The following is a 23,362-nucleotide window of genomic DNA, read 5'->3' as shown; positions in this document are numbered from 1 at the left end:
AAATGAGATTCAACTTCAATTAATACTTCTGGATTTATTAATATATCTTTAAATTAAATAAACTCTTTAAAATAATTAATATTTTAATTAAAGGAATCGATGTATAGTCTTATAAATATATTAAAGAAATAATTATAAATTCGATTTTGAAATTGAAAATTAATATATTTTTAAGCTATTTTCAAACTTTTGTTTCGAAAGTTCTAATTCGATTAATAACGATTTGAAATAATCAAAAAATTATATAAATAATATAATTCAATATTTTTTATTATTTAATTAAGTTTTCAATTAAATTGAATTATAATTAATAAAAATATTATAAATTAAAATTGGAAAATCTAATATGTAAATGTTTTTAATAAAGCATTGAAATTTAAGGTTTTAGAAATACGTTATTAAATTGAGTATATTAATCTAACAAGCTGTAGTTCAATGATATGAGATCTTTCGATCTGAAGCTCTATTGTATAATAGAATTGTTCAAATTCCGAGAACGATTGAAACATGCAAGACCTGGAAGAAAGAATGTATATCAGAATTGATTCAATTTATCTGTAAACTATCATCGCTTTGTAGATTGCGAAAGAGATCGTGGTCTGGATATGCATTAGTTTCTTTGGTGGCAAAATTCAGCATAGATCACATCAATTAAGAGAAGAGTAACCCTGTTAATCACCGTGGCATTCGAAAGTTTCTGGCTAGTGAATATATCGGCTAAAAATTCGCGTCTTAACCCCCCCCTAAATACTTTCACACTTTCATAAGTTGTAGGTTCTTAACGCTTATTCCAGAAGCTAGAACTGTAATACTTATTGAATGAATCACCTACTCGGAGTCAAGAATTATGGAATTGCAGAAGACAATGAGAGGAAAATATATACTAGCAATAGAAGCGAGCTAAAAGTAGTCGAGCCAAAGCACGACTAGAATGGTTATGGATATTAATAAACTCATGAATACAAAACTATAACAAGTCGAATGTGATAACTTCAAAGTACAGAGCAACTTCACGAGTACACTACAACACAAGAAAAACATAACGATCAACCTCACGAAGAAGAAGAAAAGAATCACAAAAACACATAAACACATAAACCCAAAACGATGGATCCAAGGAACGAGTGGCCACTCTATTCTATTGAACTATATACCGAAACGAGATCTACAAAAACAGACACGGAACCGAAGAGAACGAAACATCTAAAGGGCGAAAAGCCCCGCAAACCCTGATCACAAGTCTATCACCGACAGCGCATCTGCTCCCATCCTCTAACAACCACTGATGCACAGAACCGAGTTTCCTTGATAGCTGCACTCTATATCATTGTGTTAGTACGCATCCATGATATCCGACTCATTCTCATTCTGAAACAAAAAAAGAAGAACAAAATACATACTTCCGTTCAAAATGCCCCCTACACCATTAGTCCAGTAAGCACAATCCGCTCCGTCAGCATGAATATTCTCCGTGTTCATCTCGGTGCAAGCTTCGTGGACAACGGCTAAGAAGTAGAGTTAATTGAATATCCAACTGACACCATCGGATTGGATAAGATGGGTATGGGAACACTTACAGCCTCGGATGGTCGTGTAGTTGTTGTTTGCAGTCCAGACTTGAGTACTGTGATCCTGGGACCAAGCGTTGACGTTGGTAGCAAGAGCGAGGATGGAGGAAATGATAATGGTAGTGAATTGCATGATTGCGGTGGATTTGTTGGATGGTTTAGATTGAGGTGATTGAGTTGATTGTGTGGTTGAATGAGATGATTGAATGATTGTATGATTGTGTGACGAAGAGAAATTTATAATGCGTGACGGAAACTGCGTTTATATAGATTTTGATCTCTCTATTCACCATCAATCTGAGGATCAATCTTCATGTAAAAACTATCCAGAGGCTGTTTTACACTTGGCTTTCTTTGACGTACATTTCTTGACAGAAAATTTTGTCATGCTGCTCAAGATTTCTCGTACAGAATTACTTTGCTCGCTTGGCATTATACATCGTGTAATACGCCGAGGTGGTCATATTCCTTTGGACATCTCGTCGCTTTGACGCTTCGCTGCTTCGCCCAACTTTGGGGGCGACGACTAGACAGAGAAGGATTATGTTGTATCTCTAAAATGGGAATATACAATGAAACAGCCTCGATAGAGGATACACAGGAGGATAAACAGCTACGACCCAAGATTTTCACGGAGTTGCTAAACTCGAGATTTTTCCAACACTCAACATGGATTTCCAACTCACCACTCCAAGTACACCAAAAAGACTCCACATTTAAATCATCAGAAAACAATAGATCTAGAATCACACAACCGATACAACAGCATAACTCTCACGCGCAAATAAACAATAAATCCAAAAAAAAATCAAAAAAATCCACAGCCTTCCAACCTTCCATTCCAACCTTCCATCCTAAGCGCCGAACCCAACCCACGATCCCGCGATCCCCCATCTTCGTCTTCGATTCTCACGCGCAATCACCCACCCACCCACTCCACTCCCCCTCAAGCTTAAGCTTAAGCTTATACACCAAGTCACACAACTCCCCTATCCTCACAAGCGCTTGCTCTCCACTCCCCAAACCCAAAGGTGACCGACCGTACCACTCACTACCAGGCAAAGCCCCATAAAAAACCCACATTCGAAAGAGTAAGCCCTACCAACCATGAAGTAGGTAATAAGCTTAAATTAAAGTATTAGCCGCGGTGCATAACCTACCAGGGAGACCGGACGCCAAGCTCTTACCCGCTCTCACGTCCCCTCACCCTCGTATTTTGCACCGTTCGTTAAAGACGCTGAGTTGAATGATCATTCGGTAGATTCTGTACGTATATATCGCGCCTACTTTATCAAATCCCAATTCCATATATCGTTCGCGAGCAGAAGGCTGAAGCAGAATAAGATTGAAATAAATGGTGGCGATGAGTTTGTATACAAGTGCGATGCGACCAATCGCCGTACTGCGTATGTATTCATTCCACTTGCTTAATAAAGTTTAATATACAATAATAAGTCTGAAAGCTTTCGGAGGAATGCGAGATTTAGATTCGATATTTTATCACCAGAATTACCAACAAAAACTATACTAAAACAAAACTCAAAGCTTAGCGCCCGCCGCCCGCATGATTCTTTATGCCCCGATAGTAAGGTTATGTACTAGCATACCAAGTACTACCTCCTGGAGAAACACAAAAGAGAAACCCATATAAATACATATATAAATCCCCAAAACCCCTCGCCACACAACCAAAACACAGGAAGACCATCTATCCCCTCAACAGATAACACCCAAATCAAGATATCAAGACATAAATCTGCTCAAGAAACACGGTAAGATATCCATTAATTCTCAATAACTTTTGTATATTCATTCAGGCTGCTGAAGTTCCTATGTACCGTTCCATGCTAAACTGGAGACAGATGTGCCGATGAAAACCAGAATAGTTCTATGCCATTCCGTTTCATCCGCTTCACACCACAAAACCCCTTTAAATAATCCATCCACTTCACAATGTCCAGGCCCTACCTATTGACAAGATCCACAATCTCATTCACACATCTCAAATCAAATCCCAGCCCATATTGAATCTTTTTCCCCCCGAGTAGAACGAATTAAAAAATGCCTAACAACTGGCGCAAAAATGCCACAAATCGAAGTGAAGTAAAATATAGACAAACTTATAATGCTCCCTACACATTCGGATTCCTTCTCCATGTTCCATCTCATCCCTTGAGATCCATACCAAATCCTTCCTACCAAACCAAAAAAATTCGCCAAGAAGAAAAAAAATACGGGAATTAAGCCCGGCCCCAAAACTCCATCGCTAATTTAGAAGATTTGAATTTGTCCCCAAATGGTATTCCTTATTTCATGCCAATGCAGTCCTTCCTGGAATGCCATTTATTCATCCCATATGCCAAATCACCAAAGATGATGATGATGAATTCGTGACTCCAAATAATGCCGAATAGTTGAAATAAAATACCAACAAAGGAAAAAAGAGTGCCGTTGACTTGTATCTGAGCAGCCACCAGTAGCGGATTGTATATATTTAAATGTAGGTACCGGAGTATATAGAGGGATTGAATGACCAGCCAACAAATTATAAATACTTGAGGCGTTATTCTGGGCCCATTTAATATAACTCTCAACAATGTAGATGGTATTCCGTAATCGAAATGCGTCTGTGTATAGGAATACTTAGAATGATCCCAAGTTGGTTAGAAGAGCTGCTCTTCTTTCTCGGCGCTTCGTAGTACCTCGAAGGGCTGGTGACTCCTCTAGAAGTTCTTCAGCCAGATGACTGGTGCCATAATTCCGCTTCCTCCCAGCCATCATATATCTACTTTCGTCATCTTCCATCATATTTCTCAGTTGCTCATCCTTCCCACACAGACCTTCGGTAGCAAAATCGCAACGTTCATATTCGATTATCCCACCCCTCAAGGTGTCGCAATTTGCAACAACCAGCTCTTGGCCATCGTTAGTAAAGTCGAAGCCTCCAACCTCTCCGAAGAAGCTGAGAGTCTGTTTACTATCGAACGTTTCGGCATTTATGATGTTGACATAGTCTGCTGGTTCCGCTGCGACCAGAATTGGCCTACCAGAGCCCAAAGGAGAAAACTTGAGTTTCCTGACACCAGCCATATCTGCAGCAATACTCACTACAGGTCGATTCCAATAGCGAGCATCCCAAATCTTAACTTGCATGTCTTGATTTCCAGTCGCTACCGTCCATCCATCTTCAGACCAATCACACGCGAAGCCAAAGTCAAGATGACCCTCAAGCTCTTGTAAAGTTTGCCCTGTTTCGGAATTGCAGATCATAACCTTTCGAGTGTCACCGACCAGTACACGTAGACGTCGATCGGGTGATACAGCTGTGCAGTTCATAGCATGATCATACATATGCTCCGAAATAAACTTGTTGGTTGTGACGTCGAGAGTCCTAATGCCAGAGTCGTTTGATGCAAAGGTAATCAGAGGCGAGGAAGACCTTGACAGATGAACTTGGGCATGATTTGTGATATCATTTGGGTGCTCTGTAATCACGCCTTCAGTATGTTTCGCATCCTTTTGAACCCTAGTGCTAATCAATGCGTATTGCCCCTCAAATCCACCTGCAACAACGATCTCGTGGCCACTAGTGAGAGTGGAAACTTGACACCCATTCAAGGAAGAATGATATGACTGCGTCCTTGGATTGCCAAGATCCATTAACACGCGAGGAGTCGATTCAAAGGTAGGGTCATAATACAACACCTTCGTCTTTGCGGCGTATATTACACAATTTTGTGAGGGGCAGGTAATTAAGTTGCGCAATTGAAAGTGTCGAATGTGGACGTCGTGTTGAAAATCCATTTGGCGGAATTTGAAATAATTATCAACATTTCTAAGTCTTGTGCCATGTAGTTGCCGGGGCTAAATCTGGTCAGATCAACAACTAATCCATAAGTACGAGTAAACTCACATTGAGCTGTGGACGATTGGGGTATACAAGGTTGGTATAGTTTTTGTAAGTGGCCCGACGTCTTTGTCTAGCCTCCAATCGTGTGACCCCCAAGTCTGTCCAATCAATTCTCTGAATGTCACATTCCTCCCCTTGAAGGTCGCATCTCCGCATTGGCTCAAAATCATCGGCAAGTATATGAGCAGTGATAGCGGCCTGTGAAGGCTTCGAATTGTTTGTGCCTCTGCGAGCAAAAGATGTTGCCCAGTCGCCAAGAAAGACGCCGAAGTTCATATTAGATTGGCTGTCAACTTCAGCTTGGTTAGCATCAGTCTCATCAATATTGTGAGCATCATGGTTGATGTCAAGATCAGTTTCATGGGGAGTGACATGGTCAACACCACGATCAACTTCATGGGAGCGACATGGTCAACTTCCTGATCAATTTCATTGGGAACGACATAGTCAACATCCTGATCAACTTGATGGGGAGCGACATGGCCAATACCCTGATCAAAAGAATCCTTGTCTTCTTCTAGTAACGCAGCTAACGTGAAAAGCGCCCCTCAAGCTGAGAGGTCATACCACGTTATCAAACTTTTATCTTCTTCAAAAAGAGAATCTTGCACAAGGGAATTTTGAACATATGAAGCAGGGGGTGTACTCTGATTGTGATTTATGAACATATCATGATGTTCATCTGGGGCCGATTCAGAATCTCCATGCTCTTGCCCATCCTGAATGTGTTGTAGTTGTTGCGAAACCTCTGACATGACAGCTGGCAAATCGGTGGTGTCAATGGCTTCAGGTAAAGGTAAAGGAACATAGGCCCCGTATGGGTATAAGCTACCTCCTAGTTCCGATGGCACATCAAATTCTTCCAAGAAACTTTGAGTATAGAATGGGTTGGCCGAGGATTGGTACTGAGAGTCATTGTGTAGTGCTACCGGATCATTATTGTATATATTTTCAGAATCTCCTGGATCCATATCAGTGGTGGGTTCTTCTGCATGCGATGGCATTGTTGTCAAGGGCGCTCCTCCATCAGACATATCCTGATCGGATTCTTCCATCATATCCTCGGAGAAGGAGCGACCCCCTGGTGTATATTCTTCGCTAGATTCGTTGAACATCATACTCGAATTACTCGTCGGAGTTGCAAGCGCAAATGATTGATTTGTATAGGAAGAGTTCGATCCGCCCGTCAACATGCGGCCATTGGACGAGCCATTCTCGATATTATCTGTCGAATCTCCATAAGGAGGAGTCAGTGGAGTTGAAAGCATTGCGCCGTCGTCGTCTTTACTACACTCGATTACCAGTTTTCATAGATAGAAAAGTCGATCTCGCGGAGGAATATTTCGTAGCCAGAGTAAGAGGGTGATGTGGATTGGCGTGAGAACCTGAGCACAAGCAAGAAGAATAAGTAATTGTAGTAAATTAGGGTACCGGTTGAATGACAATGACAGATTTGGGATCTTTAAGCCGTACAAGATGCGCGATGCAATGTGCGATTTAGTGTTACTAGCATGGGCGGCCTCGGCCTATCGAAAAGGTGTATGTGTGTTGTAACTTATGATGAGATTGGAATGAATCTTACAGGATTGGGCGTAGAATAGTAAGTAGCAAGTGCGATATGAGATGCGGGATGTGGTGGCGTCTTGTTCGTTGAAGTGGTGTGGTCTCTTCTAATAATGATGATATTAGGAGTGGTGGTGGTGGTGGTGTCGTCAAAAGGGTAATTGAATTGGAACGAATCGAGGGAATGGTGTAATGGTGTAATGGTGATATGATGATATGATGATATGGTGATGTGGTGACATGCGGTCTTCAACGGAAGAAGTCCACAAATCCACAAATGCACAATGGGAAAGTATGAGACATGAGATGGGGGAAAAATAATGTATAATGAATGTATGGAGGAGGTAAGCGGGTGGTGGTAATGGGTAATGGTGGTCGAGGTGGGGTTGTTATCTGAATTATTAGTTTCCGATATCGTAATAGCGTGGGGATTGGTGAGAGTCCTCGGTAGTAGTCATCATTTGCATCAGGAATGAGTTGACCTTGATGATCATGAGTGAGCAGGTGAGGAATAAGTGAATAAGTGAACAAGTGAACAAGTGAATCATTCAACTCAATGATTCAACTCATTCTATGATTACTTTTTTTTAATAAATCCCTTCTCCTCTCCCCCCTTTTTCTCTCTCAGTCTCAGTCCGAATCTTTTCATGAAAATGTTTTCACTAATATTTATTATCTTAATAAATATAATTATCTTCTCTCATGCCAGCCAAGAAAATGAGTGAGAGATATCATGTATCCTTTCTTCCGAATGGTCAAAGCAAGAGGGGAAAAGAACAAGCCGATACAACAAGGTAGTCAATGTATCAAAAAAATAAGACGGCTCGATGGCTGGACACAAGAAAAAAAGACTTCTTTGTTTGGCAAAGCATTCCCCCCCCTTAACCCCCAAAGCATGATTCGGAGCGGGAGATCATATCCAATACTGAGATCTGTATCTGTACCTGTACATCAGTCAATGCAAAGGATTCAGCTCCAATGAGAACCGCGTCTTCGCATTTGCTTGGAAAACCTTACCAAATGCATGTCAGTCTGACCCGGAAGTGTTGCTGCTATTACGACAGATAATGTATGAAGATGTATGCGAGATGGTGATTGAATTCGAAGGACAAGGAAGGAAAATGCGAATGAAGTCCATACAGACAATAATAGAAACACATCACTCACGCATCCTGGGTACATAGATGCACATCTGCAGTCACGAACTTTATAGTTTTGTTCTTTGCTTCTCTTTTCCTTTCAAAAAATCTTTCTCATGTATGCATTTCTGTTCTCAAAGTTTCCTAGACTCTTTTCCAAATGGTGTTAGATATTGGATCCGAATGTGGATGGGTTTGGATACATCATATACATTATACCAAGCTCCTACAACAGACTGTTGTCCACACCACCTCCCCCGACCGGAGGAATATAGCGATCAGCGAAAGAGAATGGCGTATTTTTATATCGTGCTTCGGTGCCGTTATCCAATGTCTTGTTAGTGTAGCTATCGGTCTCTCTCTAAGCGTATCGTATGTCTCATAAACTATTATACCGTCTGGGTGAGCCCCGGAATATCGAGCACACACACACGTCTTGGGAAAGGGGTTTTATTTTGTTGGTGTTTCGTTGTCCGTTATTCGTTATTCGTTATTAGCTGTTAAATCTCTGCCTTTCTTCCGCGCATTCTCCCATCCGCTTTTCCCCCTTCACCCATGAAAAGAAATAAAAAGATCCCTATCTTCTCATTTCCCCGATAGTGTGCGTTGCAGCTGCACGATATGCGGTATGCGGTATAATCGTATACGGAAATTCCTGCATTAATTCGTGAACGATTCTTAGAGCGAGCCGGGTTCAAAGAGATGCCTGCAGCTGTAGAAAAAATGATGGGACGGCAACCCCAGCTCTCGGAGTTGCGAACGTGTCGTGCAGCACCTGTTGTCGTATCACCAATGCACTAGAGCAAGGTGGATGAACGGGGATGATTGAATCTGTTGTACTCGTACATAAGAAAAACTTTCATCATACTACGAGTATACGTAACTCTTGTTAGCAATTACGTTGTAGAAACGCATCTTTTGGTTCTACCCCTCCAAGCGAAGTCTATAGGAGGGAGAGTTGATTGCTCATGTAAAAAAATTCCTCTGAATCCCGCATTTCGTGATGTTTGTGATAGGATTGAGGGCACCTCCGGTCATTTGCTGTCTTTTCTTTTTCGAGAAAGTCATCTGCAAGAGTTTGCAGATGGCCTGGTTGGACAAGAGGGGGGGTGCCTTTTGAATTTCAGCCACGAAGCATGCTTTTAATCACAAATCACATTGTCCAATTTGTCTCAGAAGACGAAGTAGGCATTATAAATACTTATTAAAGTACAGGTTATTTCTAAAAAGCAATTATCAATGCTTATTCATGCGTTCCGTTCTGTTGTTATTTCTCGGTATTGATCGATGGAAAGAAAAATGATAGATTATTTTTCCCGGCTCTGAACCTACATAAACTGATACTTACAAACGGCTTCCCGCATGAAGCGATTCTGGGGTTGTCGGTCGGTACATCATATGAAGCTTGTCGGATTATCAAAAGAATAAATGGATTGAAAGCGTCATTACTGCAAACACCCGTTGTGGAAGAAGCGGTGTGGGGAAAACATGGGGATTAATTCAGGACATGTACTCTTTTCCTTATGCATTCCCCTCGATTTTGACTTCTTCGCTTTCGCTTCCTCCAGTATCGAAGCTATATTTGAAGCAAAGCAATACGACATATCCTTCCATGCTTTCGAGAGATCATAGATCTAAGTGTTGACCCATGATAGGATACTAAGGTACATGACAAGTAGTTCGTCTTCATGCATCGAAGTCTTGTACTCATCACGTGTGATATATTTCCGCTGAAAGTTCCCGATTGTCCCACAATCTCGGAGTAGGACTTCGGATCTAGTTACTCAAGATCCGAGAACTCGGGCAAGGCAAGGTAGATACTCTCGAGATCTCGGTTGTTGGTAGGGCAAGAGAGGCACTCGAGGCCTCGCCTTCTCATACTGTGCTGTGTGAGCCATTTTTAGTAATGTGGTGTATCGAAGTCTCTTTTCCTTTTCGTCAAGTCTCACTCATTTTTCTGCGTTGTTTGTGAGAGAATTTTGAGCCGCGCTGCATATCAACATGTCAACGGTCAGCCTCGCGTGGTACATAATTTATCTTTTCATAAGCTTTGAATGATCTAGCCCGAATGATGGGCTTAAGCCCGCTACAGATTTGTACACTGTCGCTTGAAGTATACATGCTTGCGATACAATCTTAATTACTTCTTTTTGGGGCGCGTCGTATGACCTACCCCTATGGTATCACACACTTTTACTTATTTCTAGATTTTCGTTTCAGCCCTAGGACCTAGAACACTCATTTGTGGATGAAGAATTTGAGAAAACAAAGTACTGTGATCCCGTCTCAGGCTTACATGCCGAACCGATCCAGGGCAAAGATACGGTCGCATCAGGCTTAACCTACAGCCGCTTTCCAAACCGAGACAATTGCAGGATACATGTTCCGAATTGTCATCTGATCTTGTTCAGCATGCCCAAGCCCCTGCTTTGGGCGGTTTCCGATTGGCAGTAATTCATACAGACTAACACTTGTTCATTGTTGCGTTGTAATCTTCACACTCACCTGAGAAATTAAATAGGATATATATGCAATTAATTCGATACCCTATTGAGTGAGTAGCTCTTGGCAAATTGCATTAAAGCTCGTTTTTCGTTATACACCCATTGCCCTCTTTCACAACATATGCAGGCGAGACAAGTATCGCGAAGGGCTATGTGTGACCATATCTAATCCATGGCTACTACTAAAACATATTTATCTAAATTATCAGACTGTTAACTATTTGCTTAGATACAATTCTCAACCACATAGTCTATTGTTCATAGAAATGTTAATATAGTGTATATCGGGTTGATGCAGTCAGTTTCTGCGATGAACGCTGCGGTGATGACGGGAAGTCGCAGGGGTTTTAGGTTCCGTCGACCAGCGGCTGGGTACTGTAAATAGTCAAAAGAAAAAGCAAAATGGACACCAACTTGAGTTTGATATTATTAAATTCTATAGGTGGTTAAAGAAATACCCAGGATATATACGAGTTCTACGCCCCCAGAAACATTTTTTCTATACTACTGTTTGATGCATGACATTCGCCCTATAACTTTCCGACCTCTCCAACAACTCTTCATGCGATCCCTGATCCGTACATCTTCCTGCATCCACCAAGAAAATGACATCAGCTTTTCTAATCGTACGTAGACGATGAGCAATAGCGATAACTGTGATTCCCCTCGCAGCCTTCTCCAATCCGTCTTGCAAGAGCTTTTCCGACTCGGCATCTAAAGCACTAGTGGATTCGTCGAGAATCAACAATTTGGGTTTTCGAACGAGCGCACGAGCGATGGATAATCTCTGTTTCTGTCCTCCTGAGAATTGATTCCCGTTTGTTCCGCAGAGGGTTTGATATCCATCTGGTAGGGCTGCGATGGTATCGTGGATATTGGCAAGTTTACACGCGGCGATGATCTCGTCCATGGTGACTTCGTGGCCAGGTCTGGCACCGAACCCAATGTTGAACTCGACTGTTCCTTCGAAGAGAACACTTTCTTGAGGTACCAAGGAAATGGAGTCTCGGAAGGCAACATCTCGGTGTTTGGTCACATCGACGCCGTCAATAATGATGGATCCAGATTGTGGTGTGTACAATCGTTCGACCAATGAAATAATTGTCGATTTGCCAGCACCAGATGGTCCGACCAGGGCACAAAACTTTCCAGGTTGAATATCGATGTTCAAGCCGTTCAAAACTTGCATATCTGGTCTGGCAGGGTATGAAAAATGGACATCACGGAGCTGAACGCTGGAAGCTCCTTGATTGGACGACGGAGCGGCGGATTTGGTTTCGGCCATGGCTTCAATGTCTTTGGAAGGAAGATCCTCCACGTTTCCTCGCATCTTGTCTGATCCTATTTCGATGAGACTCAAGATTCTTGCCATAGCGGCTCGAGCATTAGAAAGTTCGGGTGCGAGGGCGAACATTTGACTCCAGAGTAGTGCGCTCACAAGAAGGGAGAAAACTACAATTAAAAATTGGGTTTGTGTATACGTTCCTGCTAAAATCTGTTTGGCACCCCACCAGTATGCTAGTGCATTGACAAGGTTTCCAAGGAAGTAGGTAGTTGCCTGCCAGAGACTGGCTAGAACACTAACTTTGAAAGTTTCTGTGCGAGGCCCCTTCAAAGATCTTCGGTAGGTAGCCAATGTCTCTTCCTCAAGGGAAAGAGATGCAATGATCTTGATTGAGGTGATGGCTTCTACACCAATATCAACAGATTGGGTGTATGCATTTTCGTGTTTGTCTTCGAATTGGCCAAGGACTCTGAGTTCCATAAGACCAGCTCCAAGAAGAAGTGGTACCAAAGCCAAACAGACCAATGCTATTTTCCAAGCGATGATGTGGGTCAAAACGATGGCAGCAATAAGATTGACGGTAATGGAGAACAATGTGCCAATGACGGAGCCGCTCAGTCCAGCCAAAGCATTACCATCCCTGGTAATGTATGAGAGGAGTACCGCTGGCGTGCGACCTTCAGATTGATGCCATTGGAGATCTTGTTCGAACAATGATCTAAATGACAAGACTCGCACGTTGAAAACAATTTTTTCGGAGATCCAGCCGAATCCTGCCCAACTGACCAAATTTCCGAAAAACTCGATGATAGCAAGGATGAAAAATAGAAGTCCATAAAAGTTTCCGTGAGCATCAATATAGCTGGCACTCTTGCACGGGTTCAAACTTCCGACGGTGTTTCCGAAAATTACAGCTTCGCCGGAGAAAGCTCCACCAACAACAATAGAGGCAACAAGAGCGATGAAAATCGTAAGGAAGTGAGGTCGCAATGCTGGAGCATAACCTTTCATGAGAGCCCATATAGACTTCTTGGGAGTTTCAGGCTCTTGGTCTTCTTCTGAGATATCGCCAGCTGTTTCCTTTTTGGCCGAGAGCTCGGATTCTTCTCCATCACCAACAGGGGTGCTTATGACGCTGCTCTTTTCAATATCCACGGCAGTAGATGTGGTGGCTACAGATTTGCTAACGCTGTCTATGCTAGCTCTTTCATTTTTACCAGATGTTGATCCAAGGCCTTGTAATTTGACGAGGTCGGCATATGCACCGTTCTTAGCCATCAATTCTGAATGATTTCCCTGCTCCGCGATGACACCTTTGTGCATGACGATGATATTATCCGCAGTAGTGATTGTTGAAAGACGATGAGCAATGGTGATCATAGTTCTGCCACTCGCAATCTTGTTGATGGCTTGTTGAATACGTTGTTCACTTCTTGAATCCAAAGATGCCGTTGCCTCATCCAAAATAAGCACAGCGGGATCCTTAACAAGAGCTCTTGCAAGGGCTACTCTTTGCTTCTGACCACCACTGATCAGTCGTCCACTGGATCCCACAGTCGTTCCATATCCGTGTTGCAAGGCAGTAATGAAAGAGTCTGCATCTGCAAGCTCTGCAGCTTTACGAACCAAGTTGACAATTTCGATTATTTCCGGAGACCTTGATGCGACAGTAGCCATGAGATCCTTACCCTCCCTGACTTCGCTTGCTAAATCTGAAAGCTCAGAACTATTGAGTGCTGTCTTCAAATGCGCATGATTGGGATTGCTAGAGTTGATCAAACCATGTGCGATATTTTCCAAGAGGGAACGATCAAGGAGAGATGGCTCCTGTTGTACCAAACTGAGGAACCCTCTCAAATCACGAGTATTACACTCACGAATATCGTGGCCGTCAAAAAGAATCTGTCCATGCGTAGGATCGTACAATCTCGTGACCAAACCCGCGATAGTCGATTTTCCACTTCCCGAGAGACCGACAATGGCCGTGTTCTTATTGGCAGGGATGGATAGAGTGATATTATTTAGGACTGTAATCTCGGGCCTGGAAGGATAGGTGAAAGAAACATCCTTGAACTCGAAACCGCCTGCCTGTGGAAGTCGAAGACCCGAATCGGTTGTGCCATCGATGAGTGGTTGTCGATCTATATCCGAACGTAGCTTCTTGTACGAGGCGATAGCTGCAATGAAAAGATGGAGAAACGGTGCGACTTGACTCAAAAGCAAGGTAGCTGTTATCGTGTTAGTGCAACCCTGCGGTGAAATTCGAGTCCAACTTACCTTCAACCAGGATAAAAATGACGGTAAACGTAGCACCCACAGTGACACCTGCAGTGTTGTTGCGCACAGAATCCGCGATGCTTTTACTTCCTTGCCAAAATGCAAGGCCGTTCGCAGAATAAGCAATGAAATACAAGAATCCGGATTGTATACCAATCGCGGTTGCCTTCTTCAAACCTTCAGTTCTCGAAGCTTTAAGAGCAGTAGAGAATTTGTTCTCCAACCGGGTATTGCCACCGAAAGCTTGCACCACAACGATGTTAGAAAGAGCTTCCGAAGCAATCGACGCGGCGGTAGCTGCATGGTCCGACATAAGTCCAGAGTATTTCTCGATATAATAAGTCCCAATGAATGACATCAGGAAATAGGCCGGAATCAAGGACAGTAACATTGCTGCAAGTTCCCAGTCCTTGATAAAGGCTACAATATAAGCAGTGACGAAGAACGAGAGACTGGAGAGGACTATGCCCACTTTCTCTGAAGTGCCCGAGCGAATAGTCTGAACATCGCTATTCAATCGTGAGGCGACTTCTCCGGGAGGTAGATTGTCGAAGTATGAAGGTTCCTGTCGAAGCAAATTCTGCAGATAACGTTCGCGCAGTCTTTGGGCCAATCGCGCGCCGTGAAGACTCCAGCATGAGAGGTGCAGATAGATGAGCACGAACTGGGCAATAGCCAGATATACGATGATCAGAATCTTGCTATTGATTTCACTCTGATCTTCGTCAGAAGAGGAGCTTGAAGATTCACTACATGTAGCTGCATTGAAATCATCGAGGAGTTGACCAAACAGAACTCCAATCAGTGGGAAGGGAACACCAGCTGCGATGGAACATATCACACCCAGCAATAGAGTGCCTTTATCAGCGGCAGAAGGACTGCCAGCCAAAAGCAGGCGAGGGAAGGCCGTAATTTTCTCGGCCATGGCGAAGTACTTTGCTTGAGGTCGGAAGGAAAGTCTTTCAACCTTGGACTGCCTATTATAGAGCTTGTCTTATCTTATCGTTAGACACGGGAAGAAATTAAGGTGCATAACAATTCTGCTATGAAATTTAGCCCGACATCACTCCACACAAATTGAGTCATTATTGCAAGTTTGAAATGCCACCTATACCTATACTTGTACCGACAACATTAACAGTCAAACTTTTTCACCCATTAGTTCTCATTTTATTCTCATTTTTACAGGGGTCGGGCAAGGGGAGACACTGGAGAACAGATCCAGGTGCATTCCCTCTTCCTTGGCAATTCTGCGGTGGCTCGAATGGGTTTTGAAAATTTAGATGTTTATTCTAAGTACCTAGGGATCCATACTAGCCAAAAATGTTGAATTTTTTTTATCAGATCATCGGATCATCAGATTAGATAATGGTTAGGAAGGTGGGGGGAGTCAACTAGTAGTTAAGACGACTCCACTTGATTTATCACTAACCAGGAGTCCGCAGCCAAGTTAGCTGTGTTAAGGTTAGTCACTAGTCGTGCAGCTCTCTAGTAAGGTTACGTACGGACTATTCGCCTAGTATAGCAGGTAGTACAGGGGAATACATGACGCTCCACTCAAGACCCATAGACTTACGTTTATTCGTTATACACCGTAGAAATTGAAAGGTGCTGCTGCTATTACATGTGAACAATGAGGTGATGCGCAGGCGTCTCGTTCCCGAACAGCATCCGAACCGGAAACTATGGATAAATACATTCTCTATGAATCCTTGCTTGTAAAGTTGGTGTTTAGATGGAGAAATCTAAATTGATCGAGTGGCTAAGTTGCTGTTCACCGTATCCGAACACGCGTACGTTACAGTGTCGAAATGAGAGTTTTGTATAACAGTCTCGTACAAATTACGTCATATACACTATTAACATGTGGTGTCTAAAAATGTTCGTTCTATGTAGTTGTAGCACAACTCAAATATACCAAGGTACTCGGGCAGCAACGTAGTAGAAATATATAGGCATTTGATTTGCTCAAGATCTCTAGTCCGAAACTTTTGTCTCGAATTCTGATGCTCCAGGCTAATCGTTTCTTTTAAAGAGTACAGATGACTTCTGAAATGATATATATCAAAATAATACTATTAGACGATGGACTCGCTTCTCATATATCTCATATATTGAATTCCGATGTAAAAAATCATATATCCGTCGAATTTTCTTCAGTGATGTAAGTTTCTATGACTAACTCAAAAACTAAAATATTTGACCATCAAGTAACAGCTCTGATCGGCTGCTAGCCAACTCTTGAATAGCAGCAGCTAGCTCATTAAGAGCTGCATCCACAAACACAGTATCCTTTTCACTTCCAACTACACCAACATGCATTTGCCCATCTTTGACGAAAGTTACAGCTTTGACAGGAGTCGCCGCATCTCCGTGTGGATTTAAGATATCCACTTTACATTCTCTACCAGCAAAAGGCATGGTATCGAAATCATCCCAATCCTGATGATGAACAACGGAGTCGAAGAATTGTGCCTCCGAATCTGATGACCATTGAGTGCACTGTTTAGATATTTTATCAAATCCAAGGAAATCATGGGCTGCGGACTCGGCACTTTGCTTCTGGACAAATCTCAACAGGTCCATAGCTGTCCACTCTGACTCAAACGAGACACGTGTGGGGGTGAATTGATAACATGGGCCTACGACATTCTCCGCGCCGGCCAGGTCAATGTTTCGCCCTGAAGTAATGCTACCAAATGTCACATCTGGCTTCTGAAGACGACGTGCTAAGACAAGTGCCCATGCTGCAGTAAGCAAGTTTGCCGTGGTGATCTCTTCTGGGCGTCGGGAGATATCGACTGATTTTGTCTGGAAGATTGCTTTGTCTGTAGGGTCCATAGACTTTCCATTCAAAACGGATAATGATGAGCCATCTAGAAGATTGCGCCAGTAGGTCATGGCGGTTGTCTGTATATTCTTATCACAAATTCGTGCCATGTATGCCGAGAAAGGCTCAAAATCAACAACTTTTTCTCCTTTATAGAGAACTTCCAAATCTCGAAGTAGCATGGGCAAAGAAACACCATCGTAAAGAGCGTGAGACAAGCCTATAATGAGGCATTCTTTACCATTGTTGTCTTCGGCGTGTAGTAACCGAAGAAAGGAGGATCCTAGATGGAAGCCTGATTCGATGTCCCTTGTGCAAAGCTCGGCGGCGCATTGTTCAATGTTTTCGGCTCGTAGCGTATCAATTTCTGGGTTATCTAACTCATCAATAACCACTTGGAAGAAGTTCGATTCGTATTCAATGAAAACAGTGCGTAGAATTGCATGAGTTCGAATAAGAGCTTTGCAGGCACGGAATAGTTGCAGGCGATCAATTGTTTCGTCAAAGTACAACATAGTATATTGTATGGAAGTGCGCAATGATTGAATAGTTCCTCTGATGTCAAGTGCTTGGGAGTCAGTCACTGGAGACACATCTTGAATAGTCCAATCTTGATTTGCGAGCTTTGGCCGGACAACTTCGGACAAGAATGTCTTAATGTCTGAATTGTTCAATGTTGAGAATGGCTTGTAAGGCTGAACCTTGTTAGCTGATGCTTGGTCTACCCTAAGTACTCTAGCAGCATCACCAAGACGCATGTGTTGGAAGATATCAGCCACTGTTAGGCCATGGCCTTGCATGCGAAGACCTGACACTAGTTTCATCGCCATAACAGAATCACCTCCCAGGCGGAAAAAGTTGTCATCAACATCAATCTTCTCTGAAGGAATCCCAAGTACATTAGCCCATGCAGCCTGAAGAACACTTTCCGAATTTGTCAAATTTTGTTTCGCCGAGTTATTTAACCAGACCTCTCTGAATCCTTGACGAATCTCGGAGAGCACAGATCGAGGAATGTTCGAAGCTAGTAGATTTAACAAATTGTGATCCACAGTCTTCCTTTCCTTTGGTATCTTGTCAACGATGATGTATGCAAAGGGCATCATGTATGAAGGAAGAGAGTCTTGGATAAATTTATCGAGCTTTTTGAGTGCTAGAGCAAGACTCAAAGAGATCTTAGTACAAATAGTGGCCTGGAAATTTTGTGAATCTGGTGCGTTGCAAACTAGGTCGTGCTCGGCTGATATAACTTCAACATCTCCCTCGTCAGATAGTTGTTGTTCTACGAAGACCAGTAGCTCTTGCTTTGAGGTTTGTTGAGAGTCATCTGACGATGGTTGGTACACGGCAGCGGCGGCACGTACGGCTTGTGGGAGGTATTTGGCGAAGTGGGCTTCGAGTTCTGTGATGTCCACTGCATGTCCTTGAACTGGCATGACATTTTCTTTTCGACCAACAAATACTAAGCTCTTGTCCTCTAGTAAGCGGACCATATCGCCTGTGGGTTGCACTCTGCCAGTGCGACCACCACATGTAGAGCTTCCGGCTACGAGCCAATCTGGAGATTCAACAGCTTCGTCCGAAGAAAAAGGTCCTTCAAGCCACAGCTCTCCAATACAGCCGATAGGCGAAAGTAGAGATGGGTTTCGAGGATCGCACACCCAAGAGACGACCGCTGGGGGGTAACTCGACCCTTGCTTGATACTTGCGTCTGCTCGGATCCTCTTCGAAGATTTGTCCAAGGACAATGGAGGAGTTTGGTTCCACTGCCAGATTTGATTCAATTCCACCTCTGGCAGACACGATACCTCATCAATTCTCCTGGACAGATCCTTAGTCAATTGCGAACAAGCCACCTTCAATTGTGCAAGCATTCGTTCCATTTGGGTAATCTCAATCAGGCTGCTATCAAAATTTGCGCAAATTCTGAACCCGGTTTTACGAATTCCACAGGCCAGCATCAGCGGATAAGGGTTGAAATGAAGAGATTCGTGCTCTACATCTCCTGACTTGAATCCGAGGTCACTGCCCACGTATTCCGGCTCTGAATTGATGACCAACCCTGTGCCAGCCTCGCATGCATGTTGAGCATCCTGGCTGACTTTTCGAATGTTTTGCATCCCCATATGCTGATATGGTATGCGGTGCAACATGCTTTGTTGTACACTCTGTAAATAAGCTTCAATGGAGCTTGATCGGCTGACATTTATGCGAACAGGTACTGTTGCGATCAATGGGCCAACAATACTTTCGACACCCTTCAATGAGATGTCCCGACCTGCGAGAGTCTCACCAAACACCACATCTTCGCTTCCAGTATACTGCGATGCAACAAGCGCCCACGCACCACGAATCAATGTTGCCATTGTAAAGGGGGATGTAGTGCTGCGGTCAAGGCTTATGTTGATCTCGAGATTCGCATCTGGAGTTGGTAAGTAGTCTCTAGACGGCAATCGTGGAAACTGAGGTCCAACAGCGTCATCCAATTCATTTCTCCAGAATTCTTGCATGGCCACTTCATCTGTATCACGCACATATTTGACAAAGTCGCTCATATATGCTTGGATTTCGATATTCTGGCCCTGCAAAGCGTTGCTAACTGCTTTCAACAACAACGGCTCTGACCATCCATCATACACTACATGATGAATAGTCCAGACCATATATCGGTTGTCATCGTCTGGCTGATTGACAATAGCATATCGAGCTAAGCTGTGTCCGAGGTCCATTCTTTCGTTTCGATCACACTCAAGATATTTTTCTAGGTTGCTTGAACTTCTCCAGGAGATACCTTCCTTGAGTATTACTTGCTGAAGGCCAGGTTCTTGGAGCTGGGCTACGCGAGTGCGAAGAATGGGGATGGCCGCAACAACATTCTCCCATGCTTTCTTCCAGACATCGAGTTCGATATGGGATGGAATACATGTAACTCTTTGAGCGACGTATACTTCAGTTGATTTAAGCGCAAATGTAAACAATGACTCTTGCGTGGGTGTACATGGGTAAATGTTCTCAATAGCTGCCTGATCGGACCCACAGACCTGTGATGCTTCAAGGCAAGCACTTTCGGCGGATTGAGAAATCATTGAAAATGCTGGAATTTCAGTCTCTGCTTCCGAGCTAGAAACATGTACGACTTCGGCCATGGCTGAGAGTGTGGGGTGGCCGAAAGTATTGATGACGCTAAGATCCAGTCTTTCCTCCCTACAAACAGTAACGAGTTTCATTGCCGCCAAAGAGTCTCCACCAAGTGCAAAGAAGTTGTCATCGATTCGAATGGATTCTGCATCGAGCTTTAATATATGACCCCAAGCCTGACGCAAACGCTTTTCAAGATCAGTTAAATCTCGAGTACTGGCCTTAGTCGTTTCTTCGTTCACGTCCCTCAAATCCACCGTGGTACCAAACAGCCTCAGTCTTTTACGATCAATCTTGCTTGAGATTAAAACGGGGATGTAATTGACTGGTATACATGCGGTTGGTATCATATATCGCGGCAAAACCTTGGTCAATTCTGACGTGGCTTTCGACAGCGCTTGACTTAACTCTTCGGAAGGCTGAATTGACGTTATTTCAGTACCCTCTTGTCCTTTCTTTTGTTGTGGCCCAATAAATGCGACTAATGTGGGCTGTCCTCCAAGTCCCTGGGGTGTGATCACCTCAGAAATTGCGCTGATCTCCGATGGTAGTCTGGCCATCAATTGACTTTCAATCTCACCAAGCTCAACACGCTGTCCACGTAACTTGACTTGTGTGTCTTTCCTCCCAACGAACAGAATACCTCCAGAGCCGTCAGGATCGTATTTTCCAAGATCTCCCGACTTGTAAAGACGCCCTTGACGACCAGCATACCCACTGTGGCCTGCAGCAAGCCACGACGGGTTCTCGATGAAAGATGCAGCAGTTTTCGCGGGATCGTTCAAATAGCCTTGCCCTACGATAGGCCCCTCGATAAGTAATTCGCCTACAGCACCCACAGGCATTAGCTGTTCGTGGTTGTCCGGGTGAGTAATCCAGATAGCAGCGCCATTTCCTTCTCCAATAGAAACATAATTTCTACCGGTAGCTGTGTCGCTATTTATTGTACATCCGATGGTACACTCGCAAGGGCCATAGCCTATTACAATTCTCGTATATTGACCCCAAGTATTGACATCTCTCACTGATGATGCCTCTCCTCCAAGACCCAAGGCGTGAAGCGATTTTATAACATCCGTGTCCAAAATTCGAGCAACTGAAGGGGTCAAGCCTGCGTAATTGACCTGCATTTTCCGCATCACTCCGTTTATATCGTTCAGTCGATCTTCATCTGATGGGATACAAAGACATCCGCCATTTCCAAGAGTCAGTAGCATACTGTCAATGCTGACATCGAAAGCGTAAGCCGCGAAATCAAGAACTCTCGACTCCTCTGTATAGCCAACTGCTTTCGCTCGAGCAACAGCACTGCTTGTGTAAGTCTCGTGTGAAAGCATGACTCCTTTCGGTGTACCCGTGCTGCCAGAAGTAAAAATTATGTACATTAAAGCAGATGGTGGCACGGCCTCTAGCGGTGGACTAGCAGGCGAATCTGAAGAATTCATAAATGTGTTCTCTTCTACTACCATAATCTTTCCATTTGGAACGATCAGTTTTGAGAAATCGTACTGGGCGCGAGAAGTCACTATCAATTTTGCATTTACTTGTTCAGCCATATTTTGAAGGCGCGCAAGCGGAAGTGTTGGGTCAGTCATCAACAAAGTTGCCCCAACTTTCATCACCGCAAGAACAGCTACTATTGTCCATCTCGATTTCTCAAAACACACAGGCAGGACGTCATGTAGCTTGACACCCATTTCTCTGAGAGAGCACGCCAGGAAAGTGGAATATTGATCGATCTGTGCATATGTTAAACTGCCATCCCAGGAATCAATTGCCACTTTAGTAGGTAGTTTTTTTGCTTTTTCAGAAATCATATCCTGCATACAAGAGCTGTATGTTGGAGGTAGTTGGTAATTCCACCGCCAAATTTCGTTCAGGTCACGTGCCGTTGGATGGAGACATTCTTCGATCGAAGCATCGGGGGTTGAAATGCACAATTTGATGGTGTCGACTAGACTCTCGACGAAGTGTGTGACTGTAAATTCTAATATGGTTTCGGTGTGCCATAGGGGTCGGATTTCGAGAAGATCGTTCGTAAAACGTAATTCGAGGTGGAGGACACCCTTTGCTCACTACCATTAGCGACTTGGTAACATAAACGGATTATTTGCTCACTTCATCTATCGCCTCTTCAGACGTTTGGGATAAAGAACTGGTGCTCAGTAAAAGCGAGACAGGACTTGAAATAGTGGCATCCTGTCTCGATACAACTTTCGTGATATGTTGTGAAATTTCTGAAGTAACCTGCTGGACATTATCTTGCGATGTCTTCATCACTTCGCCTAGCGAAAGGCACCCCTTCACGGGCTCATGCTCGAAACTATCCTCTCGGGTTTTGTACGCCCAGTCATAAGATATCTGGCTACCTTCGTCCTGTAGCCTTAAAAGCACGATGAGCCAGGATAAAAGTAAAATTTCTTCTCTCATGCCAGTTCTAGTAATGGCCTGATCACACGAAAGACCCTTGACATTGAAAGCTCTAAAGCCTTCGCTGTCAGGCTGGCCAGGTAATAAGTCAACAAACCCATTTCCAGGTGAATGTTGACTTTGTAAATCATCAATATGTACAGAACCCATCCTGTCGACAGCCAGAACTTATGGTCGTGGGGTTTTGGCGGTGATCTGAGATTTGGAGGGGAAAAGCTGAAATTCACCCGTGTGTTCAATTCCGTTAAAATTTGCACGGGTTGCACTTTATTGAGATATTATGTTTGATTCGGAATCGGAGTGCTCGGATATTAAAGATCATGATAGCATACCTCCTTCCTTTGAGAGTAAAGCAGCAAAGCCACTATCTCTGTTATTATCTTTGTGCTGGTCAGGATCAATATCCATATTGCGTTACGTGTGTGGGTGCGGCATGATAGTGCGACTTTGAGCATAGAAGCTCGCCAAACACGCAATCACCATGACTCAACTGGAAAGAACAGACCGGGAAGAGTGACATCGTTTTAGCCTACAGTTCAATGAAGCTGTTGGTTAGTGAGTTAATATAAGACATAAAATATTCATCCTTGTTGTTTGACAAGATGAAATAATGGGACTTCTCCATTAGCTCGAGCCTAACTGTTCCCACTAGCGGATATCCTAGTATTAAATTTTCACCCCGCTGATCCCATGATTGTCATCGGATCTGATAATAATT

The 23,362-nt window shown here is 43.5% G+C and overlaps 4 protein-coding genes across 4 annotated transcripts; all 4 read right to left on the bottom strand.

Moving 5' to 3' along the window:
• Window positions 1–1,114: 1,114 nt before the first annotated feature.
• EAE98_009360 (uncharacterized protein) lies at window positions 1,115–1,701 on the bottom strand (the record flags this gene model as incomplete). The annotated part of the gene is made up of 3 exons (XM_038956981.1): window positions 1,115–1,319; window positions 1,401–1,505; window positions 1,578–1,701. The coding sequence occupies 3 exons, from the start codon at window positions 1,699–1,701 to the stop codon at window positions 1,273–1,275; spliced, it is 276 nt and encodes a 91-aa protein (XP_038806748.1). The 3' UTR covers window positions 1,115–1,272.
• A 2,510-nt stretch (window positions 1,702–4,211) lies between these two features.
• Window positions 4,212–6,746, bottom strand: EAE98_009359 (uncharacterized protein; the record flags this gene model as incomplete). Its single annotated transcript, XM_038956980.1, has 3 exons — window positions 4,212–5,432; window positions 5,482–5,771; window positions 6,125–6,746. The coding sequence occupies 3 exons, from the start codon at window positions 6,744–6,746 to the stop codon at window positions 4,212–4,214; spliced, it is 2,133 nt and encodes a 710-aa protein (XP_038806747.1).
• Window positions 6,747–11,183: 4,437 nt separating this feature from the next.
• On the bottom strand, window positions 11,184–15,171 carry EAE98_009358 (uncharacterized protein; the record flags this gene model as incomplete). The annotated part of the gene is made up of 2 exons (XM_038956979.1): window positions 11,184–14,197; window positions 14,247–15,171. 2 exons carry the CDS (start codon window positions 15,169–15,171, stop codon window positions 11,184–11,186), a joined length of 3,939 nt encoding a protein of 1,312 aa, XP_038806746.1.
• A 1,265-nt stretch (window positions 15,172–16,436) lies between these two features.
• EAE98_009357 (uncharacterized protein) lies at window positions 16,437–22,794 on the bottom strand (the record flags this gene model as incomplete). The annotated part of the gene is made up of 2 exons (XM_038956978.1): window positions 16,437–22,280; window positions 22,333–22,794. The coding sequence occupies 2 exons, from the start codon at window positions 22,792–22,794 to the stop codon at window positions 16,437–16,439; spliced, it is 6,306 nt and encodes a 2,101-aa protein (XP_038806745.1).
• Between the last annotated feature and the right edge of the window lie 568 nt (window positions 22,795–23,362).

This window comes from Botrytis deweyae (assembly GCF_014898535.1).
Source record: "Botrytis deweyae strain B1 chromosome Unknown BDEW_027, whole genome shotgun sequence".
Lineage (NCBI taxonomy): Eukaryota > Fungi > Ascomycota > Leotiomycetes > Helotiales > Sclerotiniaceae > Botrytis > Botrytis deweyae.
Note: the sequence above shows the minus strand (reverse complement) of the source record. Positions and strands in the feature narration are given on the sequence as shown.